The 13,393-nt window shown below is 40.8% G+C and overlaps 1 protein-coding gene across 3 annotated transcripts; it reads left to right on the forward strand.

Annotated features, from left to right (window-relative positions):
- The first annotated feature begins 256 nt into the window (after positions 1–256).
- Positions 257–12,838, forward strand: ERI1 (exoribonuclease 1). Of its 3 annotated transcripts, none has more exons than XM_065634008.1 (7): positions 257–359; positions 1,220–1,395; positions 3,832–4,042; positions 5,376–5,459; positions 6,109–6,218; positions 8,435–8,549; positions 10,412–12,838. In XM_065634008.1, exons 1-7 carry the CDS (start codon positions 279–281, stop codon positions 10,652–10,654), a joined length of 1,020 nt encoding a protein of 339 aa, XP_065490080.1. In that variant the 5' UTR covers positions 257–278; the 3' UTR covers positions 10,655–12,838. The 3 variants fall into 3 exon arrangements, with proteins under 3 accessions (XP_065490080.1, XP_065490082.1, XP_065490081.1); XM_065634010.1 differs by having other exon boundaries at positions 1,225–1,395; XM_065634009.1 differs by lacking the exon at positions 257–359 and adding an exon at positions 506–978.
- Positions 12,839–13,393: the final 555 nt, after the last annotated feature.

A 13,393-nucleotide genomic window follows, 5' to 3' on the forward strand; every position in this document is an offset into this window, starting at 1 on the left:
CTACTCAGCAAAAGCTCAGGGGGTGCGTGAGGGGAGCACGAAGCCAGAGGTGGTGCCGCAGGGCAGGGGGACCCAGGGCCGCCGTGGAGCACCCGCCCACGACAGTCCCGGAGCGGGACGGTGGGAGCCGGGGCCGCGGCCGAGCAGCGGTTCGTGTTTCAGGAAGCGCAGCGGCCCGGCGAGGGGGAAGAGGCGGCGGCCGGGCCGCCCCACCGCCCAGGGGCGGGCCCCGCGCTCTCCCCGCCCCGCTACGGGCCGCTGTCCCCGCCGCTGCTGCCATGGAGGAGCAGAAGGAGAACCGCCCGCAGGCCGCCCCTAGCGAGCCGCCGACGTCGCCCGTCCCCGCCGCCTGCCCGCCGGTGAGTGCGCCGGGGCGGCGGGAAGCGCCAGGCGGGCCGGCCGGGGCCAGGCGGGCGGTGCTGGCCGCGCCGGGCATGCGCCAGCGCCCCGGCCCGCCGCTGCCGCCGCGCATGCGCTGAGGCCGCCGCGCATGCGCTGAGGCCGCCCCGCGGCGCGCCTATGGCGGCAGCGCTGCCTCCCGCTTTCCTCAGGCCTCTCCCCGGCCCGGCCCCGGCGCTCCGTGGCTCCCGGGGCCAGGCCCCGGGGCTGCGGTACCGAGGGGCCGCCTGCGCTGCCGCGGGGCCTTCCGCCTGCGCCCGAGGCCCGGGGGAGCCGGTGGCTGTGGCGGAGGCGGCGGGGCTGGGGCAGGCCGGCCCCACCGTGCGCAAGGGCTGCGAATAACCGCCCAGAGTGCCTTTAGTGTTTCTTCTTATTGTTTTGTTTATTTTACATAGCACTGGACATCTGTCCCTGTGTCTCAACCAGTTAGTGTAGATTCTGGTTAAATAAGGTATCGAGAGAAATCTTGTCACAGTTTTGCGAGCTCATACCAGAGAAATAACTTTTTGCTGTAGGAGCTGGGAAACACCTTCAGGTTTTCTCTTCAAGCTACTCTTTGGCATGACTTCAGACGTGTTTGTTAGTATACCTTTATTCTGTCTGTTGATTTTTATGGAAGTGAGAAGGAAAATGGCCTTTCAGAGCGGGCTTCAGTGTCGATTTTCTTACCTGTCTATAAGCTAGTTCACTCGGTTTGATCACCAGTGAAACGGTGTGATGCTTTACTGCATTTTGGTGCCAAAATGATGTGTAAATTTTGATGCTCTAGCTTTGTGTTTCCACTTCATTAAATAACCTTTGGATTTCTCTTTTCTTCTAGGGCAGGCAGCACAGTAGGATCAGTGATCAAGAACCTAATGAGAAAAACTCAGCCGCCAGTTCAAACGACTTCAGTGATCCAGTTTACAAAGAAATTGCTTTAGCTAATGGTTACATCAACAGAATGACCAGAGATGAGCTCAGAAGTAAACTTGCAGAGTTCAAACTTGAAACCAGGTTAGGCTGGTTTGTAAATGTTTTAATTGTGTTTTGAGAGCAGTAGAGACATAAGGGATGATTATTTTAAAGTTTAAAAACACACCACAAAGTGAAAAGCAGACACGCCACCCAGCGCCAGTTGTTTTACGGGCAGTCTTGATGCAGCTTTTGTTTTAAGACTAGCGCATGCGGTAGTGCTTGGTGTGTTACCAAGTGTATGCTGCCTCAACTGATAACGCAGAGAAACAAGAGAACATGTAACTGTAGGTTACTACTCAACATGTTTTTGGTAAAGGGGGAAAGACAGGTCTGAATTGCTGCAAGGGTTCTCAGGTGGTGTTGCAGACCTTCAGTGTATAGAAACTTGCTTCAGGACTACATATTTTTTGTTACTGTAACTAGTACAGATCTGATACAGGCTAGAACCTCTGTGGTGATAGGGCTCAGAATTTAGTCAATGCAGAGGACGAGAACCTTTATGGAGAGTTTGCTAATCTGAACAAATGAGAGAGAGTATTGTGAATAAGTGAACGTATTATAAACTAGATTTGTGCTCACTGAGGAGGAGGAAAGGGGTAGGTATATAAGAGGGTGGTTCCTGCTCTAATGGCAATGACCTGCAAGACCCTTTGATATTGCTGTGGCCAGACTAATTTGAGATATTGAGAAGATGGTCAGCTGGGAAAAACAAAGTGTATTGTTTCTTTTGGCAGCAGTAATGCAGTAGTGATGGTGATGGTGGGGAATTAGCAAGTGAGAAGCTACTGCTCTGGAGGAAGAGGGAGTATGAAAGGTCAGATGGAGTCTGAAAGGAGAAGTCTGGCTTTCTAGAGAAGAAGATGACTGTGGAGGAGATGCTGTTCAAAGGAGAAAAAAAAAAAAGAATCAGAGATTCGTTTTAACAGAATAAAACCAAAACAGAATGGTGTGGGTGGGAAGTGCAGACTGCCTCCTCCACCCTGTCTGTCTGCAGATGTTCTGGCTGTGGTTTCTTTTAAGTCCTTCTTGATTAAATGAATTTGGCTCCTCAGGAGGAAAAAAAATATTATTACGTGATAGAATTTTTAGTAAAACAAGTTAGATTTGTGCAGCTATTCAGCAGTTATACTGATTTTAAAAAAAGAAAGCAGAACTCAAATAGTAAATTATGCGTTTGTGGTTTCCTTGTAGGTTATTGAGTTTCTATCTGGTTTTTTTATTCAACTGTAAATGCAGAAAATTTTAAACTTTTATTTCAGTTAAACTAAACTTCTTTTGTCAATATATTCAATTAAAGTGATCAAAATATGTCTTACATGTGAACAAATAGTGCATCACCTCTAACGTAATGAATTGAGCAGATTGCCACACACCGTCCTTTCCCTTGGGATAATTTCCATAGCAGATCATCTCCTTTTTCAACTTCTTTTATAGGTTTGATGAAGAAAAATGTAATTTTCCCTGCCATCAGTTCCCAGACTGTCTCAACTTTGAATGAACTAATTGAATTAAACTAGATTAATTGAATTTAATTAAACTAGATTAGTAAACCAGAGTGAAAAAGAGTTATCTGTGTTTGCAGAAGAGGCCGATGTTCTCAAATGCAGGTTTAAGTAGTCTGATTCCACTTTTCTTTGTGGATCAGCTGGCTGCTTTTCTGATAACACTTGATGCAAGCAGCTCTTACAGCTTCTGTGATTTCATTTGAAATATGCAATTTTAAAAATAACTTCCTTCGAAGAGTAAATTAGCCTTGTTTATTCAGCTCTGGTTTGGTATGTGGCAGTTCTGGCAGTTGCACTTGCATATTGTAATGTTTGTATTAAAAAGATGCACTAGGTAACTTTAATCGCTTGCCACTGTGAATTAATGTGCTAGCCGCAAACCTTCTGAAAAGCTGGATCTTGACCAGGAAGTTTTTCTGACAACTGAAATCTTGAATATTTTAATTGAGTTAAGCTCAATTTTAAATTTAAATTGAGACAAACTTGAAATGCGGGCATTTTATCTGGATTCTGCCTTATCTATGCCACTGATGCAGAAATAACCTTCGGCATCAGTCGCTTCAGGCAGAGGGCACGGGGGAATGGGGTGAAGCGGTTCTGCCTCCAGGGCCAGAGGTCATCCAGGAGCAACCTACAAAGGCTTGGGCTTTGCGAAGGCTTTGGCTACTGAGTCTTGCAGAATTGGAGGTGGCTGCAGAGTGTCTCTGCACTGTGCTTCCCAGTCTGTCTTCAAACACTGGTACTATCTACATGTTTTAGGTGTTGGGGGGTATCACAGCGTCTATACTCTCCCGGGTAATGGAGCATTAACTGTGTGATAAAGTTGAATTCAGGATTTGTAAGTGCTGATGTTCAAAGTGAGGTTAATAAATGATGAACTTCCAAATGTTAAATATAGCTTCAGTTCTACAATGGTGAAATAATTAATTAAATGAGAGTGTGATCTTTGTCGCTTTCCTTATCTCTTTAGAGGAGTGAAAGATGTGCTGAGAAAGAGACTGAAAAACTATTGTAAGAAACAGAAGCTGATGCAGAAGGAACCCATTAATGGAGAGAGCTACTATGACTACATCTGTGTTGTTGACTTTGAAGCAACATGTGAAGAAGGAAACCCACCTGAATTCGTACATGAAATAATTGAGTTTCCTGTTGTCTTACTAAACACACGTACCCTAGAAATAGTAAGTGATCTAATTACTGTGTTGGTATGCTGTTTTCTGATGTAACTTCTTTGCTTCAGAATGTTTAGATTATGCTGAACTTCATTTAAAATAGCATTTTTTTTTCATTAAGACGTAGCTTCTGTGCTTCTTACATAGAAACAAAACTTTCTATTCTTAAAGCATCTGGAATAGATCATGGTCCCACTGTTGACTCCCTCTACTGATATGAGGGACTTTCTCACAGTCCTCCATACCCCCCACACCCCACTTCTTTCCCTGCTTTAAGATCCACAAAGCTATTTCTAGGGCTCAAGGGATTCATCGTAAACAAGAATTAGAAAATTCTGTGGTCCTGTGTGAGGCAATCTAGAAGAGACTTATGCCAAGTTCCAGAAAGTGGGTTTGAGTCAACTCTGCTTCTTGGTGGGCTAGACTATTTCCACAATGTACCCAACAGATTGACAGCTGTATAACCTGATTTTAAACACATTTAGTAGTCATTTGGCAGCCTCAAGTGCTCTGTCCCAGTGCAGCTTTATTAGGAAAAACTCCTTGCTGTCTAACTGTAACTGAGCGACTCAGTGAAATGGAGGAAGTGCACACTCCTCTGACTAATGGTGCATTTGTCAGAAACTTCTAAGGGGAGGAGGATTTCCAGTAATCACTGTGATGCTGCATTGGAGTGTAGCTGCAAGGGTGACTAACTGCAGAAAAAGGACTGTGCAGATTACCGAGGTTGTTTTATTACCCTTAGAGTAGTAGGAAACTGTGTTTTTTTCCTCTGTCCAAAAGGTTTTGTATAGCAGCAGGGATCTGAGGCTTTTTTTTTTCTTTAAAACTTGGATGTAGTCTTCTCTCTTGTACTGCTTGGTTTCCTGGAGTGAGGTCAGTGTTTATCTCTGATGGGCTGGCACACAGAGGTGTACAACTTGCATGCAGCCTCTGAGATATGCAGCCAGTTGCCTGCCTTGAATGACAGGTGAGCCTTTAGAGATGCCACCTAGAAAACATCAGGCTTTGCTCATGCCTCTCTCTTCTCTTCCTTACTCATGCTCTCCTTTTCCCAAGTCTTCCACTTTATTGCAGTCTGTCCTTCTCCCGTCTTCTATCCACATCCGTGCTCTTTGGTGCCTACTGGCTGAGAGGAAGGACGTGTTCCCGTTGGAAAGCCAGCCATCCATCCCATTGGGAATCTCTTGATGGGCTCATATTGGCTGGGGAGGTGCACATTCTTTTTTGCCTCCAGCAGGACAAGTAGCCACTGTTGCCTTTCGGCTGTGGGCAAGCCAAAGAAGGTGCCTTGCGGGCTACGTAGCGTGCTGCTGCTGAGTGTTTGGTTCTCTTATTACAGGAGGATACCTTTCAGCAATACGTGAAGCCAGAAATTAATCCAAAACTTTCAAACTTCTGCATCAATCTGACGGGAATCACCCAGGTAATTTGCACTTTTGTCTCTTCGGGAAAAGATACGGAAAAAAAGAGACAGGGCATTGATGTTTTCAGACTGGTAATCCTTCATGGTAGTTTTTCTGTAAGGCTTATTCTCTTAGTTCTTGGCTTTTGCCCTCTCCTAGTCATCACGTAACTGATTTCACTAAGTTGGTCATCTAGGTGTTTGTAAGGAGCTGTAGGGAAAAGCATTCACTTTGTAATCCATGTGTAGAAACTTAATCTTTAGCAGAGGAAAGCACCTTTTGAATTGCATTGGTTCCTCTTCTAAGATTTTTATTCTAAGGGGTATAAAGTCTTACGATGGCAATGGCTTGTGATCAAGTGACTTGATCAGGAGGAGCCTTGGGCAACAAGCTTCTAGGTTTTAATCGAAGTTCAACAGCTGACTTACCTTGTTATCTTATAGATATCATTTGGAGGTTGGTGCTTGTGTGGTATTTTTTTCAGTTTAGAAAAATCTGTCCAATTGTCTGCTTGCTTTAATGTGTAATCTACTTTCTAAAGATTTTTGTGAAGCCAACTTAGTGAATGAGTGATGTAGTAAATACCTATATACAATGTAATTCTTACACTTCATGCTGGTTTTTTTTCTGAAAAAGTGTTCCTTGCCTTTTTTTTTTTGGTTCTCTTAGGAAGTTGTTGATAAAGCTGATACATTTCCTCAAGTTCTGCAGAATGTCATAGAGTGGATGAGACAGCGGGAACTGGGAACAAAGTATACCTATTCTATGTTGACAGATGGGTATGTCCTTATGTAAGCTTCAGCACAATCTAAAACTGAAAAACTGTTTCATCTTTGTGAGAGTATTGTTAAAGGTGGATCATGACACTGCCATTTTGCCGTATTATTGTAATTTTAGCTTTTGGGAATATCAGAAAAGCTGAACTAAACAGTTTGAAATGAAGCTTAAATCCATTAGATGGCACTGTTTCATTCCTTGCTTTCTGTGTGCACCTAAATGATACTGAATAGACTTTTTATTCTTTTTTGTTGTTGTAATTCTCTGTTTATATTTAGTTTTCAAGTACATAATACTTGAAAATAACATTGTGCAATTTCAGTTCTAAGCAACTCCCATGCTCTCCTGAGTCTGAGGTTTTAGAGATTAGTGGTGGTTGTGTTGTAGCCTGTGTGCGTTAGTGTTACTGTTAATACATCCTGAGTATTTTGCCAGAAAGCAATAATGGATTATGCTGTTTATCGATCGAGGAGAACTGGGTGGCACAGAAAGCTCTCTGCTTGGGCTTGGAGGACTGTGGCTCTGGTGGGTCCCAGCTCTGACAAGCTTTGTGTGTGAGGGATTGACCAGTCCTCACACTGCCACCTGAACTTGCTCTGTCACAAGGTCTGCGTGGAAAATCAAGTCCCCTAATGACTACAAAGTGAACAGTTCTTGAGATTTAGATATATCAGTGATGCAACGTTGTTCTTATGATCTTAGCTTTGTTGTAAGAGGAAAGATAATATTTGAGCCTTATCTTATATAGCACTGGCCGGGGATTTTTTCTGTAGGTGATGCTTGCTTTTTAGCTGTGAAACGTTACTGTTCTGTTAACATGTCCAGTTTACTCCTTCTTTTGGAATGAGGGATTTAAGTAGCACAGGGAGTTCTTAACGTTACCCATGCTGAGGTGAATGATATGTGTTCCTGTTGCTGTGCCTGTTGTTTGCCTGGACTAAGTCTGCTGTGCTGGACTAAAAAGGCAATTACGTGCTGCTCTGTTACAATGAGTGTGTGACAAAACTGGAGTTTATGAAAAAAGAGCATAGGGGATCTTAGTATGACTTCCTGACACTTCTGTCAAGTAAAACACAGATAAATATTCTAGTCTATAATATGAGTGGTTTGAAAAATAATGTATCATAGGAGATGAATGGATATATTTTTAAAAAGCTTTTTTTAAACTAATCCAACTTTAAAAGTGGAAGATTTTTTTTGGCCACAAGACTTTTTTCTCAAAATACTTGGAGATTCAGACTGTGACTTTAAATCACCGGTCTTTTCTGGTGAAGAACCCGTATCATTGAAATGTTGTGTCCAGTGTGAACAGTGAAGCCATTTAAAACCTGCCACACAAGACTTGAGGTATATGGTTTAGATCTGTGTACACCTTAAAAATAAAGAGTTAAATAATATAATTCTAGCTTTAATTTATTTAAGGAACTGTGGCAAATACTGCTATTTGACTAATTTTTTACCTATGATTAGGTTTCTGTCTTTGGAAGCAACAGTAAATTAAAAAAAGGAAATGCTAAAGCAAAATTACTGCAAGACTGGTTACAATATTCAGCCTAGAATGTGCCTGGAATTCCATTCCATAGGAATCCCCTCAGTGAAATTCCTCAAGGAAAATAGGTGCAGTGAAATCTCTCTGTCATATAGGTGAGATTGTGTAGATAGCTGCAAGAGAGGGGGAAAAAGGCTTTATTTTAGCTTGAAGCTTACAGACTTGTTGGAGCGGTTCCCTTCAGGAAGGCTGCTAGAAATGCAAGGATTATAGTTTCATCTTCTTTCCATAAAGGTCTGATTCTCCTAAAACTAAGTGCAGTCTTATTTTAGTAACCTATGTTAAGTACAGAGATGCATGCATACCCAAGTAATCAGGAAAATGTAAGGTTTCACCTGCTTCCCCAAGGGTTGTGTAAACATCTAGTTTATTGGCAGTTTTTGGAGCAGATGTAGGTGGAGAAGTTGGTGTGCTCTTTTGTGTTTTAACCATTCTGTACCTGAAACCATCCTAGTGTAAATCTTGTTCATGTCATTAGTTGTTTTCCCCATGATTAACAAATTCATATGAAAAAATTATTTACCATGACTATAGTAAAATAACTTTTTCTAAACTGTTTTCCTTCTTCTGACCACCAAAGAAAATACAGGTTTTTTGTGCTACAGCTGTGCAATATGTACACACAGGATATCTGAGTTATATTTTACTAATGTTTTGACTTTTTTTAAGGTCTTGGGATATGAGTAAATTTTTGAACATCCAGTGCCGTATTAGCCGTATCAAATACCCTTCTTTTGCCAAAAAGTGGATCAATATTCGCAAATCATATGGGAACTTCTATAAGGTTTGTACAGACTGTTGTTTCTCTTTCAGGAAATTTGTTTTAAAAGTCTGGCATCTCCTGTTGTGCTTGTTATCTTTACTTGTGTAGTATAAAATTATAGTACTTAAACTAGTTGCCTGGGGCCTGATTTTCAAATGTGCCTCATGCCCAAATCTCACTTTGCTAATTGAAGATCATGTAATCTACTGCATTTTGATTTTAATCTTGTTTTTAAGAATCAGGAGATGCTCCATGAAGGATTATCTATAAATGTCATACCGGTGTTCTTAGGTCAAGCGTGTCTTGAAGTAGTTCAGCTGAAAAGACCCTGTATTGATTTTTTTTTTTTTTAATCAATTATTTTTTCCTGGTTTTTTGTAACACACTTAAAAATAAATTTGGACTGCTACCCTCAGATATCTCCACTTCTGACAGCGTGGTGGGGACAAAGGAAGATTAGGTCGTATCCAAAGTGGAATCAAATTGGCAAGAGAAAAGTGGTACCGAGTTCAGTGCTGGACCTTATTCCTGCTTTCTTTCACTGTCAGATTACCATAAAATGGGTTGTTGGAGATTCTAGCGAATCCCTAGTCAGTCTACACAAAACCATTTGTTTGAATGTGATTTCAGCATAGCTGACAATCTTGTCTTGAAGGGCGTTTTCATACTAAATGTAATCTCTAGGGAAAAAAAAAAAAAAAGGAAATTAACATTTAGTAAGAGGCGAGCTTTACTTTGCACTGGGCAGGTATTACAGGGTTACTCCATTTCTCCCTCTATTATTGAGCCTTCTCTGCAGGACTGTTTCTGTTGGAAACATGCAAGAGCACAGAACAGTCTTGTTAGTCCCATCAGCGTTAACCTACACATACCTTCTTTGTCCTTCTCTAGAGCAGCGAGTGCTTTCTCATCAAAGGCAACAGGGATTGTAACTTGAAAGGAATCCGTTTCTTACAGTTGTAGCATTTATAGTTTTCCAGTGATTCTGTTTAGCTATTCTGTGCTGCTATTGAGTCTCTTAAGTAATAGATAAAATTAATGACAAAGAGTGTATTGTAACTTTACTGTGGAATATCCCACAACCTGTAGTATGTTTCCCCTGCCCCATTTGTGTGTGTTGTTATTGGAGTTGCATATTGCTGGGTTTTGGCAACTCTATTGTCACCATTCTGCCAAGCTATTAAATCCAGTAGCATGGTGCAATATCCTGGAACTTGTTGTATCCTATGTTCACCCACTCCAACCAGTAAAATTTTCCTTTAAAGCTACCCTTTTGTTTTTCTTTGACCTTTGCAAAGCACAAATGTATATTTAGTTGTTAATCAAGAGAGGACTTGGGGCTTTTGCTGGTGTAGCACTTTGCATGGGTTAAGCTTCCTTGTCTGTTCATGCTGTAGGTGTTGCTGATCTGTTCCTGTGGTGCTTGGAGGCATTCAGAAGCTTGATGTCAGTGAGGATTTGGAGCCTGGTGTTTCTTTAATTGCTTAGTATTTAAAAGGAAAACCAAAATCTGATTCCCTCTGCAATGCCACTTCGGGTGGTAATTCCTTTTCTATAAGGCTTGTTAAATGTAACTAGGCCGTGGCTTCCACCGTTGCCAGTGCTGGCACATCTTGAGCTGGTGCAGGTAATGGTGAGAGGCTCTCAAGGTTATCCTAAGTCTAGACAAGCTCCTGTTGACTATGTCTTCTCTGTAAAAATGAGTGTCTGTCTCACCGAGGTGCTTTGAAGTTAAATTGTTAGTGATCTGACAAAAAGCAACATGAAAGTAGTATGTGACTTAAGTAGACTTAAAAATCTGCATATGTTTCTGCTGCACTGTGTTACACTAAAATACTTGGTACAGAACCTAATTCTTCAACATGGTTCACTTTCTCCATCAGGTTCCTAGGAACCAGACCAAGCTGACGATCATGCTTGAACAGCTGGGCATGAATTACGATGGGAGACCTCACAGTGGACTTGATGACTCTAAAAACATAGCAAGGATAGCGATACGGATGCTGCAGGACGGCTGTGAGCTGCGGGTGAATGAGCAAATGCATGCTGGACAGCTGATGACAGTCTCCTCCGCAGCCCCCTTGGAGGGAGCCCCTGCTCCACAGATGCCCCGCTACAGAAACTAGTAGTTTGGGGTTGTTCCGCCTTAGGTACTGCTCTTAGATATCTGCTAAAGACTGTTAAGAGCTTATTAAACAGCCACCTCAGCCAACCTGTCTGCAGTGCAGAATCCAAAAGCACCTTAACTAATCATCTCTGTTGAAATGAAGAGGAGTGTGGAAGCTCTTTGCCCTTTGAAGCCTGTGTTACAGCATTTTTTTATACTGATGATTTTCTGTTGTTGTTGTTGTTTGCAACGTTTCTAGGAGTAAGGTTGATGTGCAGAATCCAGGCAGTGTTAAGCTTTTAAGAACATGTAATTTAAACACATGCAAAGATCGACTGAGCCTGTGCGCTGCTGTTCCACCCCAGCCTGTGAATGGTGTTTGTTCACTATGGTCTACTCTGATGATATCTAGCATCTGATTATTCATTGCACACAAATAAGACATTGCTGGAAGAACTGAAATAGCAAGTGGTCAGGCTGGCCTTTCCTGATAAGGCGCTCTTCTAAGGGTTCCTGCTGGTAATTTTTTTTTTTTTATGAAGTCTAGAAGAAATGGGAGCACGTTCATCAGTAGAGAAGCAGTAGAGAAGTAGTGTTGGTTGGTTGTGGCAGGGGTTTTTGGTGGTTTTTGTGGTTTTGTTTTGTTTGGATTTTTTTGTGGGTTTGTTTTGTTTGTTTGTTTTTTCTCTAAGGGATAATTTGTCTGTTTCCATATCAAATGGAAGAGCTGTATATTGAATACAAATTCCATTAATGCAATATGATAGTAATTTTTTTAACCATACCTAGAAGGTTCTTCAGATTTTCACTTTGAGGATCATATCTCCTATTCCTCCACTTCATTTGGTGTCACTTTGAGACACTGTCAGCCATTTGGTCTTAATGAATGAAGTAAAAGTAAGGTCAAAACATGCCAGATCGTAAAAATTTTGTGCTATGCAGTTGTTACATAAAACAAAAGAAGCAGCTTCTAGTTTATAGTTAAATATGTGCTCAACTATTTCTGGTACCTTATTCTATCTCTGCCACTGTGAAGCTATGCCTTTATCTCAAAATCTAACACTGGAAGATTAATATAATTTTATTAGTAAAGGCCATATCTAATTATTAACAAGAACTTTTGCTTTCTTCCTAGGCCCTAGATACTCAAAAGTGTTGATTTGCTTTGTCTCCATGGGCTGTTATGAAGTAAAACATTCATGTGATCAGCTTTACATTAGAATGGCTTGTTCTGAAAAGTGGAATGACATTTTTTGGTTGCTGTTAGGAAAAAAAAAAGTTAGTTTGCTATCCCTGTGTCATAATTTATTAATTCTTTCTGCCACTTACATTCAGGAAACAAAATAACCAGTTTATAATAAAGCTTTGTTAAGAACATTTACTGCTTGGTTAATAAAACTCCTCACAGCTCTCCACGCTCTTCTGACTGTTAAATTGCATCAATGGAAATGTGAAAACCTTAAATTCATGTAAGAGAGAGAAGTATTGGTCAATTCTCAGTTGCTTCACATGTAGGAAGGAAGCAGTTTTCTTCTCAGAGTCACAGATTTGGACACTCACAACTGCTTTAGAACTATGTTCATTTTTTCCTGAAAGTAAATTCTTGTTCTACTTACACAGCTTTGTTGGACTTTACAGTTTCCTTTCTTTCTTAGTAATACTTGATGTATTTTCAGAAGGCTAAAATCCAAATATCTGATGTGCTTACTCTGAAAGCACAATTTATCTGTCCATATTTTGTACAAATGGTTAATTATATTTCTTTTTCACTATAGCAACCACAGTATCCTCTTTTCTGAAGAAACATGGTAATTTACTTTTTGTCTCCGAGTGCAGGTTTCTATTATAAAATTTGAGTCTAGTTTGGCAGATCTCCCCTTGGGATGCTGGCAGTTATCATAGACTCTGTTACTAGTCTTTTATTTACAGGTCTGTAACCAGGCTCACGGTCCAATGAAAAACTTTTTTTGTTACAGATTATACTACAGGTTTCATAAGTGAAGAGCTGTTGTAATTTTACATCATTTATTTTAAGTACATACTTGTTTATTTTTGTTAAATAATTTCAAAAAGGTATTTTAAGATGAGGGTTAAATAATAATTGTTTTGTTTTACTACTTGAGTAGTTTTTTTAATCAGTGAGTTGCAGAAATCAGTAGAATCATTCCTGGTACTATTTTATCTAAGTTGAATTCATGTCAAATGATAAGGTGTAACTGTTTTCACAGAACGTTTGATTCTGTGATTTTGAGATAAAGTGAATTTTATCAATGTTTGTTGGTTTGCTTGAAATGTAAACAAATTTATTAAAATAAGTTGATATTTATTAACATGTCAGGTACTGAATTCAGATATTTATTAACATGTCAGGTACTGAATTCACTCTATAAATCACAAGATGACTTAAGCAGTCTCGATCTCGGCGTGGCCCATGATTAATCTTCTCTGGTGGACTAGCAATACTGCCATGGCTAGGTGTCCTAAATCTCATGAATGTGACTAGTTCATGGTGCTTGGTAAAGGGATAGATTTTTCTGGATGCTTTCAAACTAAAGAGAAAGGCAGCATTTGAGGGGAAAAAAAATACGTAGTATAGTGATTTTAGTAGTGACTCTTGTGCTCAGCCAAACAATGTTTTTTCAGGTTGAGCTTGCTTTTTCATCCAGAGCAGCTTGCTGAGTGCATCTCTGCTGTGATTAATTTTTTTTTATTATTAGGGGAGTCATCCCATGCTGGAAAAATACATTGACAACTATGT

The sequence above is a fragment of the Caloenas nicobarica genome, chromosome 4 (genome assembly GCF_036013445.1).
Source record: "Caloenas nicobarica isolate bCalNic1 chromosome 4, bCalNic1.hap1, whole genome shotgun sequence".
Taxonomy (NCBI): domain Eukaryota; kingdom Metazoa; phylum Chordata; class Aves; order Columbiformes; family Columbidae; genus Caloenas; species Caloenas nicobarica.

Excerpts from the sequence above, each read along its gene's own strand:
- ERI1 (XM_065634008.1), top strand. The coding sequence starts at position 279 with ATGGAGGAGCAGAAGGAGAACCGCCCGCAGGCCGCCCCTAGCGAGCCG. Across the intron at positions 360-1,219 it reads TCCCCGCCGCCTGCCCGCCG|GGCAGGCAGCACAGTAGGAT; the intron begins GTGAGTGCGCCG and ends CTTTTCTTCTAG. Across the intron at positions 5,460-6,108 it reads ATCTGACGGGAATCACCCAG|GAAGTTGTTGATAAAGCTGA; the intron begins GTAATTTGCACT and ends TGGTTCTCTTAG.